We start from the raw sequence: 19,432 nt of genomic DNA on the forward strand, positions 1-19,432 counted from the left end.
AGATTTTTGCCGTTTTTACATCTTCCTCTGACTTTTGACATTACTAATGATGGTGGTGGCAGCCTGTCTGGAGCAGCTGCTGTGGAGACGCCAGCTGTGGCTGGGGAGGTGTGGCCAGGGCTGTGCACTCCGCAGAGCCGGCAGGGGCTGGGAACAGGCGGGAGCTTTGTGCTCCTGGGTGCAGCTGCAGCTGCCCAGCTGCGGCTTGGGTCCCAGGAAGCCCCCTGCCCCTGCAGGTTTGAAAGTGCCTGCTCTCGCTCCCTGGCCTCTCCCTGCTCCTGGCGCCTGCTCCAGGGGGAAGAAAAGGTGTGGCCAAGCCCAGGCACTTTTGCAACCCGGCCGGGTATGTGTGTGCTCAGAGTGGTGCTGACCTGCCAGCCCCTTGCCACCGTGGTCCCCTCTGGATTTTGGGTAACAATAAGGATGGGAGGAGGAGCTGCAGGGGCTGAAGGCAGCTTGGCACTGGCCTGCAGATGCCTCTTGGCACAGTCAGTTTGGGTGCCGTGGATGGCATGTTAAAGGCAGACGGGTTCCTAGGCAGAAAGGGGTGGGTCCCTGGTGAAACCTTACCTCAGGCCAGGGATGGCCTGAAGCCTGCGGGCTGGGCTGCCAGTTCCAGGTGAAGTCTGTGGCCCAGAGTGAGAACTTCATTGATGACCATTTGGCAAATTTGATGGTGCTTTTTCCAGGCACACCGTGGCTGCCCATGGATGAATCAGTATGCAGTTCCCTGATTCTGAGCACATAAAATCCAGGCTCAGCTAGACACGTATTCATCCAGATGACCTGCTTGCGGAAAGGAGCTACCTCCCTTCTGAGTTCAACACACATTGGGACAGCCTGCCTGCAGAAAGGACCTACCCACTTCGGATCTCCTGAGAGCTATTCTGTCGCTTAGTGAAGCTCCTCTCTGCCTTGCTCATCCTCCAGTTGTCTGCATACCTCATTCTTTCTGGACGTGGGACAAGTGCTTGGGACCCACCGAATGGTGGGACTAAAAGAGCTGTAACACAAACACAGTGGAAACATGCCCTCCGGTTGCCACGTTGCGTGCGACGAGAGAGAGAGAAGATCTGTGGCCCTTCTGGGAGCCCAGACCTTGGGGCTCCCTGAGCCAGGGCTGTGACACCCTATAACACCCTTTTTGGGACTCTGTGGTTCTTGGTGTCTCTGAGCTTTCTGGTGCCATCGTGTTCCCCCTGTCCAGAGGCTACTGAAGCTACATGTGGTATGTCTGGTCCAACTGCAGCCTTGAACAGAACCAGCGCCTGTGCTGGTGCCTGGAGCTGCCTGTCCTGCCGCAGCTGGTGGGCCTGGCTGTGCGCAGTGGACAGATCCCACACTTGCTCACTCACACACCCCTTGCTGCTCTGCACCTGGCTCACCCTTGGCAGGTGTGGGATCCAGGCCAGTAGTGTTAGCCAGTGCAGCCTGCCAGGCTGAGTGTATGGAATGACTTCAGCAGGCACAAGCAAAACCCAAGCAGAGGCACCACTGGCCACAGAGGTTTCTGGCTGGCAGAGCGATACCCTAAGGATCCTGCGACATTAATACCTTTTTTTTTTTCTTTTCCTCCTGACACCTGTGACTCTTCCAGACCCCTGTTATCTTTTTGCTTACTTAATTTCTGTCCTTTGGTTGGTTTCTCCTCCTTTCAATCTTGGATTGACAGGTTCTCATGGATTTTATCCTTCACTCTCTGCTTTTCTGTCAGCATTCAGTGTGTTGGTTTCATCTGTCACCTTTAAGTAATTGACTCTCAAATTTGGATTTTTAACCTTAATATTTTACCTAAAGGTAAAATTTACAGCTGAAATGATTATAGTTTACTCGAAGTAGCTCCATATTCTTGTTCTTTCATTTCTGTTGATATTGTCGTGATTATTTATTTCTAAAGTCTTAACAATTTCATTGAATTGTCTCTTTTTCATTCACTAAATCCATTCACTAGGTCAAGAATCTTCCATTTTAATTCTCATTGACATTGTCAATTCTAGATCTTCATTTCTCAAGCTATATTGCTATAATGGGTTCTTTTGTCTTATTAGCTGCCAAATCAAAATCTGTCTTTATGTCTCTTTGTCCTTCTTTTAATTGAACTGTAACATACACACAGAAAAGTATACAAATCATAAGTGCTCAGCTTAATGACTTTTCACAAACTGAACATACTTGTGCAACTAGCACCAACAAATTAAGCTTTTTAAACTATTGTGTTCATGATCTTGGTTTTCAAAAATTGTAATCTTGTGTTAACAAAAATTAATTTAAGGAGTTTGGGCTTTATTAGTTTCTTGAGCAGAGGACTAGCAGAAGATAAATTGGCATGTCATCTCCCACTACTTGTCACATAGAGTTTAATTTTGGAGACATTTGCTATTTTAACTGTATTTCATACTCACTTTTTTTTTTTTTTTTTTGGCCCTATGCTTCCCTATTTCCTGAAATACATTTCCCATTTGACTTTTTATAGTCTAAATCATGGTCATTATTTCAGTTCTAATTCGTATCTTGCCATTTCTAAGAAATTTTCTGGGTGATTCCAGCTTTAATTAACTTGCAGTCATATTTGCAATACAACAACAAAAACCTAGGAGATATCTGAAATATCTACCAACAGGAATTGTCTTTTTCTTTTTCTTTTTTTCTTTTTTTTTTTTTTAAAAAAAAAGACAGTGTCTCATTTTGTTGCCCTGGCTGGAGTGTAGTGGCACAATCTTGGCTCACTGCAACCTCCACTTCCCAGGTTCAAGTGATTCTTATGTCTCAGACTCCCAAGTAGCTAGGACTACAGGTGTGTGCCACCATACCCAGCCAATTTTTGTATTTTTAATAGAGATGGGGTTTTGCCATGTTGAACAGGCTGGTCTTGAGCTCCTGACCTCAAGTGATCCACTTGCCTCAGCCTCCCAAAGTGCTGGGATTACAGGTGTGAAGCACCGCATCTGACCCACCAGCAGGAATTTTTGATGAGAGAAAGGTAAACATTGTTATCACAATGCATTTAGTAGCAGAAGTGATATTTTTCCAAGTTGCAGAATAAAATGAACCACAATATCAGATACAGTTTTTTTAAAAAATGTAAAATATTCGTTGGGTGCAATGGCTTGTGCCTGTAGTTTCAGCTACTTGGAAGGCCGAGGTGGGAGGATTGCTTGAGGCCAAGAGTTTGAGGTGACAATGTACTATTATTGTGCCTGTGAATAGCCACTGCACTCCAGCCTGGACAACACAGGAAGATCCCATCTTAAAAAACTGTATGTGTACATATATGCATACACACACACACACACACACGCTCTTACATACATATACATATGTGATTTTTTTTCTCTGTTTGGAAAACCCTAATTTTTACCATGTCTTCAAATAAGATTATTGAAGTTAGAGAGCCAAAGCCCTTGCTTTTCTGTATAGCTTAGAGGATATCAGCTGAATTAAGAAATTCATCTCTGGTATGGATGAACTAGAATGAAAAATAAAAGGTGTTTTGTTTTTTCATTTCTTCTCACTGACTGAAAGATTTTACTGCCTGAAATTCTAGGAAACAGCGGGGGATGGGCAAAATAAATTCTACCATCATTTTCAGGATTTATAATAAACAGGGTATTTTGAGGAAGCTTATGCCAACTGATCTTTAGATGATTGTAAGTTATGCTGTAGTTATTTTTTAAACAACTTTTTTGAGCTGTATTTACAACCAAAGAATTCAGCCATTGAAACCATACAATTTAATTGTTTTTAGTACATTTACAGCTATGCAGGCACTACTACAATCAATGTTAGAACATTTTCATCACCACAAAAAGAAATCCAGTACCCACTAATGGTCATTCCTAATTTCACCCCACCTTTGCCAGCCCTGGTCAACCAGTAATCTACTTTATAGATTTGCCTATTTTGAGAATTTCATATTAATGAAATCATACCGTGTGATCTTTTGGGTCTGGTTTCTTTGACCTAGTAAAACATTTTCAAGGTTCATGCATGTTGTAGCCTGTATCAATACTTCCTTTTATTGCCAAGTAATATTCCATTGTATGAATGTTATCCCATTTTATCTGTTCACCTGTTGATGTATATGTGGGTTGGTTCTACTTTGTAGCTAATGTGAATAATGTTGCTTCAAACATTCATATGCAAGTTTTTGCATAGACATATGTTTTCATTTCTGTCGGGTATGTACCTGGGAGGTGAATTTCTGGGTCATATGCTAACTCTATGTTTTACCTTTTGAGGAACTGCCAAACTCTTTTCCACAGTGGTTGCAGCATTTAATGTTTCAGCTAGCAAGGGATGAAGATTCCATTCTCTTCAGTGCTAAACTATATGTCTGTCTTTTTTGATTAGAGACATTCTAGTGGTGTGAAATAGTTATCTCATTATGGTTCTGATTTGAATTTTCCTGATAGCTAATGATATTGAACATCTTTTCATGAGCCTATTGGACATTTCTACATTTTTCTTAGAGAATTGTCCATTCAAATCCTTTGTCCATTTCTTTTGTTGGTTTTTCTTATTATTGAGTTGTAAAAATTCTTTGTGTCCTCCATCCAGAAGTTCCTTATCATATATATATATGATTTGTAAATATTTTCTCCCATTCTGTAGGTTGTCTTTTCACTTTCTTGATGGTGTCTTTTGAAGCATGGAAGTTTTAAATTTTGATGAAATCCAACTAATGTATTTTTATTTTTGTCATTTGTGCTTTTGTTGTTGTATCTAAGAAACCATTGCCGAAGCCAAGGTCACAAAAATTTACTTGTATGTTTTATTCTGAGAGTTTTATAGTTTTAGCTCTGATATTTAGGTGTATCATCCGTTAACAGTTAATGTTTTGTGTGCTGCGGTCTAAGGAAGACATCCTGCTTCATTGTTTTGCATGTGGAAATTCAGTTGTCCCAGAACCAGTTGTTGAAAAGAATTTTCTTGGTACCTTTGTAGAAAATCACTTTACCATAAATGTGAAGATTTATATTTGGCCCCTCTAGTCTATTCCATTGATTTCTGTTTGTCCATATGCCATTACCATAGTGTCTTGATCACTGTAGCTTTTTAGTAGGTTTGAAATCAGAAAGTGTGAATCTTCCAACTTTGTGCCTCTTTACAAGTTACTGTGTGTTATTTTGGCTCCCTTACTTTTCTATGTAGATTTTAGGATAGCTTGTCAATTTCTATAAAAGCTAGCTGAGATATTAATATGGATTATGTTATATTTCTTGATCAAATTGGAGGATCTTTCTTAACAATATTAAATCTCTTGATCTGTGAATGTGAATATATCAATTTACTTAGGTCTTTTAAAATTACTTTCTTTTTTGAGACGGAGTTTTGCCCTTGTTACCCAGGCTAGAGTGCAGTGGGTATGATCCTGGCTCACTGCAACCTCCACTTCCTGGTTTAAGCGATTCTCCTGCCTCAGCCTCCTGAGTAGCTGGAATTACAGGCATGTGCCACCACGCATGGCTAATTTTGTATTTTTAGTAGAGACGGGGTTTCTCCAGGTTGGTCAGGCTGGTCTCAAACTCCAGACCTCAGGTGATCCGCCTGCCTCAGCCTCCCAAAGTGCTGGGATTACAGGTTTGAGCCACTGCACCTGACCTTAAAATTACTTTCAACAGTGTCTTATAGTTATAAGCATACAGGTTTTGCTTTTTTTGGTAAAATTTATTCCTAAATATTTTACCGTTTTTTGGTGCTTTTGTAAATAGAATTGTTGTCTAATTTCAGTTTTGGATTGTTCAGTGATGGTATATAGAAATATAATTTAATTTTGTATATTGACCTTGTACCCTGTAATATTACTTAACTGTTTTTTATTTGTTTATATTTTAATTTTTGTGTATATATAGTAGGTATATCTATTTATAGGGTACATGAAATATTTTGATACAGACATGCAGTGTGTAATAATCACATCAGGGTAAATGGGGGTATCCATCACCTCAAAGATTTATTCTTTGTGTTACAAACAATTCAGTTATACAGCTTTAGTTATTTGATAATGAACAATTAAATTATTATTGACTATAGTCACCCTGTTGTGCTATCAGGTACTAGGTCCTATTCTTTATATATTTTTTGTACCCATTAACCATCCCAACTTTCCCCCTGCTTCCCGCTACCCTTTATAGCCTATTGTAACCATCCTTCTACTCTCTGTCTCTATGAGTTCAAGTTTGTCTTTCTGTGTCTGGCTTATTTCACTTAATATAATGACCACCAGTTCTATCCATGTTGTTGCAGATAACAAGATCTTACTCTTTGTACCACATCTCTTTATTCATTCATCTGTTGATGGACACTTAGGTTGCTTCCAAATATTGGCTATTATAAACAGTGGTGCAATAAACAGAGTGCAGATATCTCTTTGGTATACAGATTTCACTTTGTTTTGTTTTGTTTTTTGTTTTTTGTTTTTTTGGATGGGGCTTATATACCCAGCAGCAGGATTGCTGGATTATATGGTAGCCCAGTTTTTAGTGTTTTGAGGAACCTCCAAACTGTTGTCCTTAGTAGTGGTTATACTAATTCACATTCCCACCATCAGCAGTATTTCAGGGTTCTCTCTTTTCTACATCCTTACTCTTTGTTTTCTGGTCTTTTTCCTTTCCTGTCTTCCTGTCTTTCTTTTAGGGAAGGTAATTTTCTTTGATAGTATGACTTAATTTTACTTGTTTTGTATTCATTGTATGTTTTTTGATTTGAGATTACCGTGAAGCTTGCAAATACTATTTTATAACCCATTATTTTAAACTAATGACAAGTTAACATGATTGTGTAAACAAACAAGCAAAAAGAAAACTAATGATAAAAACTCTGTACTTTAACTTTGACACCCTCTCCGCTTTTTAACTTATTGTTGTTTCTATTCATAACTGGTTGTACTGTGTCTTGAAAAGCTGTAGTTATTATTTTTGATTGGTTCATCTTGTCTTTTTTCTTAAGACCAGAGTAGTTTACACACCTCAGTTATACATTATTATTATAATGTGATAATATGCTTTGTTTGTGTACTTACTTTTACCAGTGAGTTTTGTACCTTCAGATGATTTGTTATTGCTCATTAATGTCCTTTTCTTTCTGGTTGATTAATCCCCCTTAGCATTTCCTTTTTTTTCTTTTCCTTTTTTGTTTTTTTTGAGATGGAGTTTCACTCTTGTTGCCTAGGCTGGAGTGCAATGGCGTGGTTTCGGCTCCCTGCAACCTCCACCTCCTGGGTTCAAGTGATTCTCCTGCCTCAGCTTCCCTAGTAGCTGGGATTACATGTGCCCGCCACCATGCCCAGCTAATTTTTTGTGTTTTTAGTAGAGACGAGGTTTCACCATGTTGGCCAAGCTGGTCTCGATCTCCTGACCTCAGGCGATCCACCTGCCTCAGCCTCCCAAAGTGCTGGAATTACCAGTGTGAGCCACTGTGCCCGGCTCCCTTTTTTTTCTTTCTTGAGTTTCACTCTTGTTGCCCAGGGTGGAGTACAATGGCGCAATCTTGGCTTACTGCAACCTCTGCCTCCTGGGTTCAAGCAATTCTCCTGTCTCAGCCTCCCAAGTAGCTGAGATTACAGGTGCCAACCACCATGCCCGGCTAATTTTTGCATTTTTAGTAGAGATGGGATTTCGCCGTGTTGGCCAGGCTGGTCTCAAGCTCCTGACCTCAGGTGATCCACGCAACATGGCCTCCCAAAGTGCTGGGATTACAGGTGTGAGTCACTGTGCTTGCCCCCTGCTTAACATTTCTTATAGGACAAGTGTGGTGTTGATGAAATCCTTCAGCTTTTGTTTGGGAATATCTTTAGTTCTCCTTTATGCTTAAAGGATATTTTCACCAGACATGCTATTCTAGGGTAAACGTTTTTGTTTTTGTTTTTTTTTCCTTTAGCACTTTAAATATTTCATGCTACTCTCTCCTGCCGTGTAAGATTTCCATTGAAAAGGCTGCTGCCACACATATGGGATCTCCATTGGATGTTATTTGTTTCTTTTCTCTTGCTGCTTTTAGGATCCTTTCTTTATTCTTGACCTTTGGGAGTTTGATTATTAAATGCCTTGAGGTAGTCTTTAGGTTAAATCTGCTTGTTGTTCAAGAACCTTCTTGTACATGAATATTTATATCTTTCTCCAGGTTTGGAAAGATCTCTGTTATTATCTCTTTGAATAAACTTTCTACCCTTATCTCTTTCTGTACCTCCTTTTTAATTCTTAATTACTCTTACATTTGCCCGTTTATGCCTGGGCATGGTGGCTCATGCCTGTAATCCCAGTACTTTGGAAGGCCAAGATGGGAAGATTGCTTGCATGTAGGAGTTTGACAGCAGCCTGGGCAACAAAGTGTGACCCCTTCTTTACAAAAAAAAATTAAAATTAGCTGGGCATGGTGACACATGCTTATAGTCCCAGCTACTCAGGAGGCTGAGACAGGAGGATCTCTTGAGCCCAGGAGGTTGAGGCTGCAGTAAGCTCTGATTGTGCCACTATACTCTAGCCTGGGTGACAAAGGGAGACTCTGTCTGGAAAAAAAGAAAAACTTTCCCCTTTTGAGACTATTTTCTAGTTCTTGTAGGCATGGTTTATTCTCTTTCATTCTTTTTTTGTTGTTGCTCCCTCTGACTATTTTTTTGTGCCACTATGCTCCAGCCTGGGCAACAGAGGGAGACCCTATCTGGAAAAAAAGAAAAAAATTTCCCCTTTTGAGGCATTTTCTAGTTCTTGTAGGCATGCTTTATTCTCTTTTATTCTTTTTGTTGTTGTTGTTCCCTCTGACTATTTTTAAATAGCCTGTCTTCAAGCTCACTAATTCTTTCTTTTGCTTCATCGATTCTGATATTAAGAGACACTGATGCATTCTTCAGTATGTCAGTTACATTTTTCTGTTCTAGAATTTGTGCTTCATTCTTTTTATTGATTTCAATCTCATTGTTAAATTGATCTAGATAGATTTCTAAATTCGGTCTTTCTGTTATCTTGAAGTTTTCTGAGTTTCTTCAGCTATTTTGAGTTCTCTGTGTTAAAGGTCCCATATCTTTCAGGCCAGGATTGATTCCTGGTGCCTTAATTTAGTTTGTGTATGGAAGTCCTGTTTTCCTGGATGGTTTGGAATCCTGTGGATGTTCCACAGATGGAATCCTGTGGGTCTAATGACTGCCCAGTGCTCTATCCTACTGTGGCTGAACTGGTATTCAAGAGGCAAGACAATGTTCTCTTTACTGTTTGTCTGTACATTCAAGAGTTAGGTATTTATTGTAGTCTTCACTTCTGTGCTTTGTTTGTACCTGTCGTCTGTGGGAAGGCTTTCCAGGTAATACAAGGTACTTGGGTGTTGTGATCCAAGCTGTATCTGTATTAGGGGCCACTTCAAGGCCAGTAACACTATGATTTATGCAGACTTGTAGGGGCACTGCCTTTGTGGTCTTGGATAAGATCTGGAAGCATTCTCTACATTACCAGGCAAAAACTCTTGTTCCCTTTCGTTCCTTTCTCCCAAACAAATGGAGTCTCTCTCTGTTTTGAGTCACCTGGAGCAGGGGATGGGGTGACACAGTCACCATGTTGCTACCAGTACTGGAACTGCACTGAGTGAGACCTGAAGCCAGCACAGCACTGGGTCATGCCCAAGGCCCACTGTAATTGCCGCCTGACTCCTGCCTGTTTGCTCAAGGCACCTGAGCTTTATAATCAGCAGGTGGTGAAGCCAGCCAAGCTTGTGTCCTTTCCTCAAGGGCTCTAAGTGGGTCCAAAGATGTCTGTTAACCAAGGAGTGGAGTCAAAACCTTAGAAATCTACCTAGTGCCCTCTTCTACGGCTAAACTGGCACTCAAGCCACGAGACAAAGTCTTTCCCGCTCTTCCCTCTCCTTTCCACAGGTAAAGAGCCTCTCTCCCTGGCCACCACTACCACAGGCCCACAGGAAGGACTGCCAGGCTACTGCTGATGTTGGCGGGAGGCCCAAGTTTCCTTCAGTCAGATTGTGGTGAATACTGCCAGGCCTGGGACTTACCCTGCAGGGCAGTGGGCTCCTCTCTGGCCCACAGCAGGTCTAGAAGTGCCATCCAAGAGGCAAGACCTGGCATTGGGAGCTGTAAGAATGTGCTTGGTGCTCTACCCCACTGTGTTTGAGATGATACCTAAGGTGTAAGACAAAGTCCCCTTAACTTTCTCTTTGTTTTTCTCAAGCAGAAGGAGTCTCTCCCCATAGCCACCACTACAACTGGAAATGTGCTAGGTCTCACCTGAGGTTAGCATGTCTGAATCTGACCCAGGGCCCACAGCGTACTACCTGGGTATCACTGCTGGTTATTCAGGGACCATAAGCTCTTAAGTCAGCAGGTGATGAAGCCTGCCAGGACTGGGTCCTCCCTTTCAAGGCAGTGGGTTTGTTTTTTTGGCCCAGGTTGTGTTTAGAAATGTCATTCAGTAGGTAAGGCCTATAATAGGGGTCTAATGACTGCCCAGTGCTCTATCCTACTGTGGCTGAACTGGTATCCAAGAGGCAAGACAATGTTCTCTTTACCGTTTGTCTCCTCTCCTCAAGCAGAAGGATGGAGTCACTTTTGTTGCTGCAAGCTGTCCTGGCTGGGGTGCAGAAGGGGTGTGGCAGGCACTCCCGTAGCCTCCCTCTTTCATGTCTCTCTAGGTTGCTGAAACTCAAGTTCTGACTGCTGGAATGGGCAATTCCCCTCTGGCTGTGACTGGTCTAAATGCTCCCTTCCTGGGTGGACATTGGCTGAGTTCATCCTGGTTTTGCTTTCTGTTGTGACAGGACAGCAGTGAGTTTACTGCAAAGTACCACAATCACAGTGCTCTCTTTCTCCTCCAAGCATACTCTGTGTACCATGTGGCCACTGCCGGGGGATGGGAGAGGACTGGTCTTGATGATTCAAGACTGTGTTTTCTACACTTTTCAGTACCTCTTTCACTGATAGGAAGTTAAAACTGGGTACTCTGATTGCTCACCTGATTTTTGGTTCTTATGAAGGTGATTTTTGTGTGTGTAAATAGTTGTTAAATTTCGTGTTCCTGCTGGTAGGGGGCCGGGGGGGCACAATTGGTAGAGGCTTCTAGTCATTTATTTTAATAGTTTTTGTTGCATTACATAGGATTTTCTACATACAAGATGATGTAATTTGCAAATTAAGATTGTTTTACTTCTTTCTGTCCGATCTGAATGCCCCTTTTATTTCATTTATTTCATTGTATTGGCTAAGACCTCTGGTGTAATGTTGAAGCCAACAATAGAGTGGACCTCTTCATCTTATTTCTGATCTTTGGAAGAAAGTATTCAGTCGTGATTTTTTTTTTTTTTTTTTTACCCCAAAGAAGAATCTATCATAACTTTTTTTTTTGAAGACTAATTTCCTTTTTATTTAAGAGTTTTTCTCTTTTGTTTACATACACAGATATGTGCTGATTAGAAGGCTCACTTGTGCAGTGTGGAGGATAACCAGTGCCTTACAAAATGGGGTTTGGGAGTGACCTGAAGAATTCACATGAAGCAGTGTTAAAATTGCAAGACTGGGAATTACGGTTACTGGAAACAGTAAAGAAATTTATGGCCCTGAGAATAAAAAGTGATAAAGAATATGCATCTACTTTACAGAACCTTTGTAATCAAGTTGATAAGGAAAGTACTGTCCAAATGAATTATGTCAGCAACGTATCCAAGGTAAGAAGAATAATTTCATTATTTGCTATTTATAGCATTATAATTGTCCTTAAAATGCAGTAGCTCATACTGTTGAATGATCATACTCCAGTCAGCGTTCTTAAGCAGTGATTCCACAATTTTACAGATTATGAGAATCTCATGGAGAAGTTTTTCAAAATTATACATTTTGGAGTGGCTGGGCATGGTGGCTCACGCCTGTAATCCTAGCACTTTGAAAGGCTGAGGCGGGAGCATCACTTTAGCCTAGGAGTTTGAGACCAGCCTGGGGAAAGTGGTGAAACTCTGTCTCTACAAAAAATATGAAAATTAGCTGGGCATGGTAGCATGTGACTGTCGTCCTAGTTCCTTGGGAGGTTGAGGTGGGAGGATTGCTTGAGCCTTTTAGATAAGGCTGCAGTGGGCCGTGTGTGACAGTGAGACCCTGTCTCAAAAAAACAGAACAAAAAATTGGGGAGCTGTACCTCTCTGATATTCTGACTTGATGGGTCAGGTTTGAGAACCATTGTTACAAATTTGGTTTCTTTTATTAACTCTTCTGGCTTTGGGTCATGTGAACCCTGCTATTTTTCCCTTTAGAACAAACTTTAGTTATAAACCACTCGCTGAATTCTTCTGTGAATCATTAGTGTTGTGAATCATATGGAATATTTTAGCATGTAGCTGTTATTTGCTATCATTTCAGTATAAAAATATTAGTATATTGTTGAGTTAGTCACTCTTAAAACATCCATTGGATGAATAATGTATTTTTTAAATCCAAGATTATTCTGTCATATAAAAATAAGGGCCAGAATTGTACTGTTAATTGTTCTTTGCAAACATTGAAGAAGAAATGTTAAACTCTAATAGTTCTAGGATTCTTGCTCTGTTACTTCCAATGTCTTATTTAAATATCATATTTCATTATATTTATTCACAGTTAAAAATAAATCTTTTTAACTTTAGAATGTTAAAAAAAATTAATCTTCTTTCACTTTTGGGTCTTAGGATTTGAGTAAATTTTAGAGGAAAACTCTGTTACCTGTGGAGACTGTGTATATAGTGTGTTTGATCAAGTAAAGATTTGTGATTTTGTTAAGTCCACTAATGTTAATATCTTTAACTTCCTTTCTGGGCCAGTATCTAGTCTGAAGGTAGAGCTGCCAGAGATGGCCACAAACAATACAGGACATCATCTGAATTTGCATGCAGTATTTAGGATGAACATACATTAAAAATTTTGTTATTTATCTGAAATTCAAATTTAACTGGATATCCTTTTTTTTATTTGGCAATTTCGTCTGTGGGTATAAGCCTGCTATATGTTAATGGGAATAGATAGGGAAATTGATAGGAAAAGTACTTTTGGCATTTTAAGAGTCACATTTTATTTAATTCTTGTTTTTGGTAAGCTACCTGGTATCTCTGAGTCCGAAGGCTTTCTGCTTCATTTATACCTCTTGTTTTTTTTCTTTTCTTTCTTTCTTTTGTTTTTTTGAGATGCAGTCTCACTTTTTTGCCCAGGCTGGAGTACAGTGGTGCAATGTTGGCTCACTACAACTGCTGCCTCCTGGGTTCAGGTAATTCTTGTATCTCAGCCTCATGAGTAGCTGGGATTACAGGTGCGTACTACTACACCTGGCTAAGTTTTGTATTTTTAGTGCAGACGGAGTTTCCCTGTGTTGGCTAGGCTGATCTTGAACTCCGGAGCTCAAAAACTACCTGCCTCGGTCTCCTGAGCTTTACCAGAGTCATCTGACCTCATTAATCTTGACCTCCCTTTTGCAGGACGTTTAGGTTTTAACTTTTCCTCGTATGCTAATTAGTTACCACTTACCTGCTTTTCATTTTCTTACATTCTGTTGATGTGTCTTATTTGCCGTTGTCACAAAGTTTCTATTTTCTTTGTTATTGCTAATTTATACATTAAATTAACAGTTGAGCAATGGTTGAGAACTCACAGAAAATCAAGGAGTATGTCAATCTTTCCTCCTTTTTTTTTCTTTTAGGATCTTGCTCTGGCATCTCGGCTGGAGTGCAGTGGCACAGTCATCTGTGCTTATTGCAGCCTTGACCTCCCAGGCTCAAGCAAACTTTCCACCTCAGCTTTCTGGGGAGCTGGGATTATAGGCTTGTGCCACCATAACTGGCTACTTTTATTTTTTATTTTATAGAAACGGGGTCTCAGTATGTTGCTCAGGCTCACCTTGAACTTCTGGGCTCAAGCAATCCTCCCACCTTGGCCTTCCAAAACTCTGGGATTATAAGCATGAGCCACTGTGACCAGCCATTCTTTCCTCTTAACACAGAAATACTGTGATTTATTCTACCTATAAGTAAAGTCTACCTTTTTTTAAGAGGATTGTGCTTTTCATATTATATCTTAAAAAAATCTTTGCCTGATGGAAAGTTAGAGTTTTGCCTGTGTTATCTGGAAATTTTATAGTTTTAAGTTTTGTGTGTAGGTCTATGATTTGTTTTGTATACGTGGCAAGCTATGGATTGAAGTTCTTTTTTTTCTTTTTTTGTTTCTGGATATCCATTTGTTCTAACATCATTTGTTGAAAATACTAAGCTTTCTCCATTGAATTGCCTTTCATCTTTGTTTAAAATCAGTTGACCATAATGCGAGTCTATTTTTGTACTCTTTATTCTGTTCCATTCATATTTTTGTCTATCATGACACCAATAACACATTTAATTATTTGGTCCTTGATAATAATATCAAAGTAGTCATCCCTTATTCATGGGAGATATGTTCTAATATCCCCAGTACATGTCTGAAGCTGTGGAGAGTACTAAACGTCTGTTGTTGTCAATCAGAATATGTTTCTGTTCATGCCTTCCACCCACACATTTAATTGCTTTTCCATCTTAACTAAGCACTTATCATGCACTATGCATATAACTTTTGCAGTTTGAAGTGCAACATCAAAAATTCAAAGGCACAAATTTCCTTTTTCTTCTTTTTCACAGTTGCATGGGTAGAAGATTCATTCTTACTCAGCATATGTTTTTTTTCTTTCCTTAAATTGCGAACTTTCATCACTTCACACAAAGGAGACACTTTCTGACTTCTTTTTGGCATATCCAAATTATCAGCATCACTATCCTTGCAGTTTGGGGCCATTATTAAGTTAAATAAAGGTTCCTTAAACACAAGCACTGCTATAGCAAGACAGTTGATCTGATAACTGAGATGGCTACTAAGTGAGTAATATTCAAGTAGCATACAGAGCGTGGATACGCTAGACAAAGGGATGATTCATATCCTGGGCAGGACAGAGTGGGGAGGCTAGGTGTTTCATCATACTACTCAGAGCGGTGTCACCTTAAAACTTACGAATTGTTTATTTCTGGAATTTTCCGTTGTTGGACTGACTACGTGCAATCGAAACTGCAGGAAGCAAAACAACAGATTAAGGGGTACTAATGAACTTATTTTTTTTCATAATTATTTTGGCTTTTCTAAATCCTGTGCATCTCCTTATGAATTTTAGGAGCATCTTACCAATTTTTTTTTTTTTTTAAAGGCTACTGGGATTTTGTCTGGGGTTATATTGAAAGTACAGATAAATTTGGGGAAAATCTATATCTTAATAGTATTCGGTCTTTCAGTAAGTAAAAATGGTATACATTTTAAATTGTTAAAAAATAATTCAACTTTTATTTTAGATTCTGGGGATACACACGCAGGTTTGTTACCTGGGTTATTGTGTGATGCTGAGGTTTATGATATGAATGACCAACCCCATTACCAAAGTAGTGAGCATAATACCCAATAGTTTTTCAGCCTTTCCCCCATCCTTCCCTCTCCCCTCTAATATTCTGCACTGCCCATTGTTTCCATCTTTATATCCTTGCGTACCCAATGTTTAGCTGCCACTTGTAAGTGAGAACATGGAGTATTAATTTTTTTTTGTTCCTGTGTTAATTTGCTTAGGATAATGACTTCCAGCTGCATACATGTTGCTGCAAAGGGCATGATTTCATTCTTTTTTATGACCATGTAGCATTCTATGGTACATATATACTGCATTTTCTTCATCTAATCCATCATTGATAGGCAATGAGGTTGATTCCATGTCTTTGCTACTGTAAATAGTGCTGTGATGAACATACAAATGTAGGTGTCTGTTTGGTAGAACTATTTATTTTCTTTTGGCTATATACCCACTAATGGGACTGCTAGGTCTAATGGTAGTTCTGTTTTAATTTCTTTGAGAAATCTCCAAGTGCTTTCTCTAGTGGCTGAACTAATTTACATTTCCACCAACAGTGTATAAATGTTCCCGTCTCTCCACAACCTCATGAGCATGTGTTGTTTTTTTGACTTTTTAATTATAGCCATTCTTACTGGTGTGAGATGGTATCTCATTGTGGTCTTGATTTGCATTTATCTGATAATTAATGATGTTGAGCATTTTATCATGTGTTTGTTGGCCACTTATATGTTTTCCTTTGAGAAGTATCAGTTAATGTCCTATGCCCACTTTTTAATTTTTTTTTCTTGATGATTTGTTTAAGTTCTGTATAGAACATTAGTCCTTTCTTGGATGCATGGTTTATGATTATTTTCTCCCATTCTGTAGGTTGTCTGTTTACTCTGTTGATAGTTACTTTTGTTATATAGAAGCTCTTTAGTTTGATTGAGTCCCACTTGTCAATTTTCATTTTCGTTGCAATTGCTTTTGAGAATTTAGTCATAAATTTCTTCCCACAGCTGATACTTAAAATGGTGTTTCCCAGGTTTTCTTCTAGGATTCTTATAGTTTGAGGTCTTACATTTAAATCTTTAATCCATTCTGAATTAATTTTTGTACAGGGTGAAAGGAAGGGGACATGTTTCATTCTTCTGCATATAAAGCTAGCCCACTATCCTAGCACTATTTATTGAATAGGGAGTTCTTTCCCTGTTGCTTATTTTTGATGAAAGATCAGATGGCTGTAGGTGTGGGTTTTTTTTTTTTTTTTTTTTGAGACGGAGTCTCACTCTGTCGCCCAGGCTGGAGTGCAGTGGCCGGATCTCAGCTCACTGCAAGCTCCGCCTCCCGGGTTTATGCCATTCTCCTGCCTCAGCCTCCCGAGTAGCTGGGACTACAGGCGCCCGCCAAATCGTCCAGCTAGTTTTTTGTATTTTTAGTAGAGACGGGGTTTCACCGTGTTAGCCAGGGTGGCGTTTTTTTTTTTTTTTGCTGTGTTTTCTAATCTGCTCCATTGGTCTATGTGTCTGGTTTTATACCACTACCATGCTGTTTTGGTTATTCTAGCTTTAGAGTATAATTTTAACTTGCATAATGTCAAGCCACTGGCTTTGTTCTTATTACTTAGGACTGCTTTGGCTCTTTGGGTGACTTTTTGGTTGCATATGAATTTTATAATAGTTTTTTCCCAGGTCTATGAGAAATGACAGTAGTTTGATAGGAATAGTGTTGAATCTGTGGATTACTTTGGGCATTATAGGCATTTAATGATATCGATTCTTTCAGACCATGAGCACAGAATGTTTTTTGATTTTTTTGTGTCATCTATGATTTCTTTCAGCAGTGTCATGTAGTGCTTCTTCTAGGGATCTTTTACTTTCTTGGTTAAATGTATCCTTAGGTGTTTTATTTTATTTTTTTGTTTCTATTGTAAATGGCATTGCATTCTTGATTTGGCTATCAGCTTGAATGTTTTGGTGTATAGAATTGGTACTGATTTTTCTAATTGATTGTGTATTCTGATTCTTCACTGAAGTCATTTATCAGTTTCGGGAGCCTTTTGGTGAAGTACTTAGAGTTTTGTAAGTATAGATGCATGTCATCCATGAAGAGAGATAGTTTGACTTCTTTTCCTATTTGGGTGCCTTTTATTTTTTTCTCTTGCCTGATTGTTGTGGCTAGGACTTCAGTACTGTATTGAATTGGAGTGGTGAGAGTGTGCATCCTTGTCTTGTTCCAGTTCTCAAGGGGAATAGCTCAAGCATTTGTCCTTCAGTATGATGTGGGCTGTGTGTTTGTCATAGATGGCTCTTACTATTTTGAGTTATATTCCTTCCATGCCTAGTTTATTGAGGATTTTTATTGTGAAGCGATGATAGATTTTATCAAACGCTTTTTCTGCAGCAATTGAGATTATTATATGGTTTTGTTTCTAATTGTGTTCATGTGACAATTACAGTTACTGATTTGTATATGTTGAACCAACCTCGCATCACAGGAATGAAGCCTATTGGATCATGGTGAATTAATTTTTTGATGTGCTGCTTGATTTGGTTTGCTATTAATAGTATTTCATTGAGGATTTTTGTGTTTATGTTCATCATGGATATTGACCTGTAGTTTTCTGCTTTGTTGTGTCTTTGCCAAGTTTTGGTATCAGTGTGATGCTGGCTTTTTAGAATGAATTAGGTAGAATTCCCTGCTACTTGATGTTTTGGAATAGTTTCTGTAGAATTGGTACTACCTCTTTGTACATCTAGTAGAATTTGGCTGTGAATCCATTTAGTCTGGTTTTCTTTTTTTTTTTTTTTTTTGATTTAGTAGGTTTTTATTACTGATCCAATTTGGAGCTGGATATTGGTCTTTTCAGGGTTTCAGTTTCTTCCTTGATGTGGTTTGGCTGTGTCCCCACCTAAATCTCATCTTGAATTGTAACTTCCAAATTTCCCATGTGTTGTGGGAGGTGATTGATAATGGAAGTGGGTCTTTCCTATGCTGTTCTCGTGATAGTGAATGAGTCTCATGAGATCCGATGGTTTTAAAAATGGGAATTTTCCTGCACAAGCTCTCTTTTGCCTGCCACCATCCACATAAGATGTGATTTACTTCTCCTTGCCTTCCACCATGTTTGTGAGGCCTTCCCACCCATGTGGAACTGTAAGTCCAGTTAAATCTCTTTCTTGTGTAAATTGGCCAGTCTCAGGTATCAGCAGCATGAAAACAGACTAATACAGTAAATTGGTACCAGTAGAGTGGGGCGTTGCTAAAAAGATACCTGAAAATGTGGTAATGACTTTGGAACTGGGTAACAGGCAGAGGTTGAAACAGTTTGGAAGGCTCAGAAGAAGATAGGAAAATGCGGGAAAGTTTGGAACTTCCTAGAGACTTGCTGAATGGCTTTGACAAAAATACTGTTAGTGATATGAACGATAAGGTCCAGGTGGTCTCAGATGGAGGTGAGGAACTTGTTGTGAACCGGAGCAAAGGTGACTCTTGTTATGTTGCAGCAAAGAGACTGGTGGAATTTTGCCACTACCCTAGAGATTTATTGAAATTTGAACTTGAGAGAGATGATTTAGGGTATCTGGCAGAAGAAATTTCTAAGAAGCAAAGCATTCAAGAAGTGACTTGGGTGCTGTTAAAGGCATTCAGTTTTATAAGGGAAGCAGAGCATAAAAGTGTGGAAAATTTGCAGCCTGACAATGTGATAGAAAAGAAAATCCCATTTTCTGAAAGAAATTCAAGAAATTTGCATAAGTAACAAGGAATTAAATGTTAATCACTAAGACAATGGTGAAATGTCTCCAGGGAATGTCAGAGGTCTTCATGGCAGCCCCTCCCATCACAGGCCTGGAGGCCTAGGAAGAAAATACGGTGTTGTGGGCCAGGCTCAGGGTCCCTGTGTTATGTGCAGTCTAAGGACTTGGTGCCGTGTATCCTAGCCACTCCAGTCATGACTAAAAGGGGCCAAGGTACAGTGCATAGAAGTCAAGAATTGAGGTTTGGGAACCTCCTTCTAGATTTCTGAGGATGTATGGAAATATCTGGATGTCCCAGCAGAACTTTGCCACAGGGGTGGGGCTCTCCTG

At 39.6% G+C, this 19,432-nt stretch overlaps 1 protein-coding gene across 1 annotated transcript in view; it reads left to right on the forward strand.

The window, feature by feature from the left end:
* FER (fer (fps/fes related) tyrosine kinase) overlaps window positions 1–19,432 on the forward strand; it is a 435,538-nt gene that overhangs the window by 46,994 nt on the left and 369,112 nt on the right. The window contains exon 3 of the mRNA XM_011949316.1: window positions 11,393–11,658. Coding sequence (XP_011804706.1) covers window positions 11,452–11,658 — 207 coding nt within the window. The 5' untranslated portion in view covers window positions 11,393–11,451. The remainder of the gene's footprint in view (window positions 1–11,392; window positions 11,659–19,432) is intronic.

The sequence above is a fragment of the Colobus angolensis genome, unplaced genomic scaffold (assembly GCF_000951035.1).
Source record: "Colobus angolensis palliatus isolate OR3802 unplaced genomic scaffold, Cang.pa_1.0 Scaffold298, whole genome shotgun sequence".
Classification (NCBI taxonomy): domain Eukaryota; kingdom Metazoa; phylum Chordata; class Mammalia; order Primates; family Cercopithecidae; genus Colobus; species Colobus angolensis.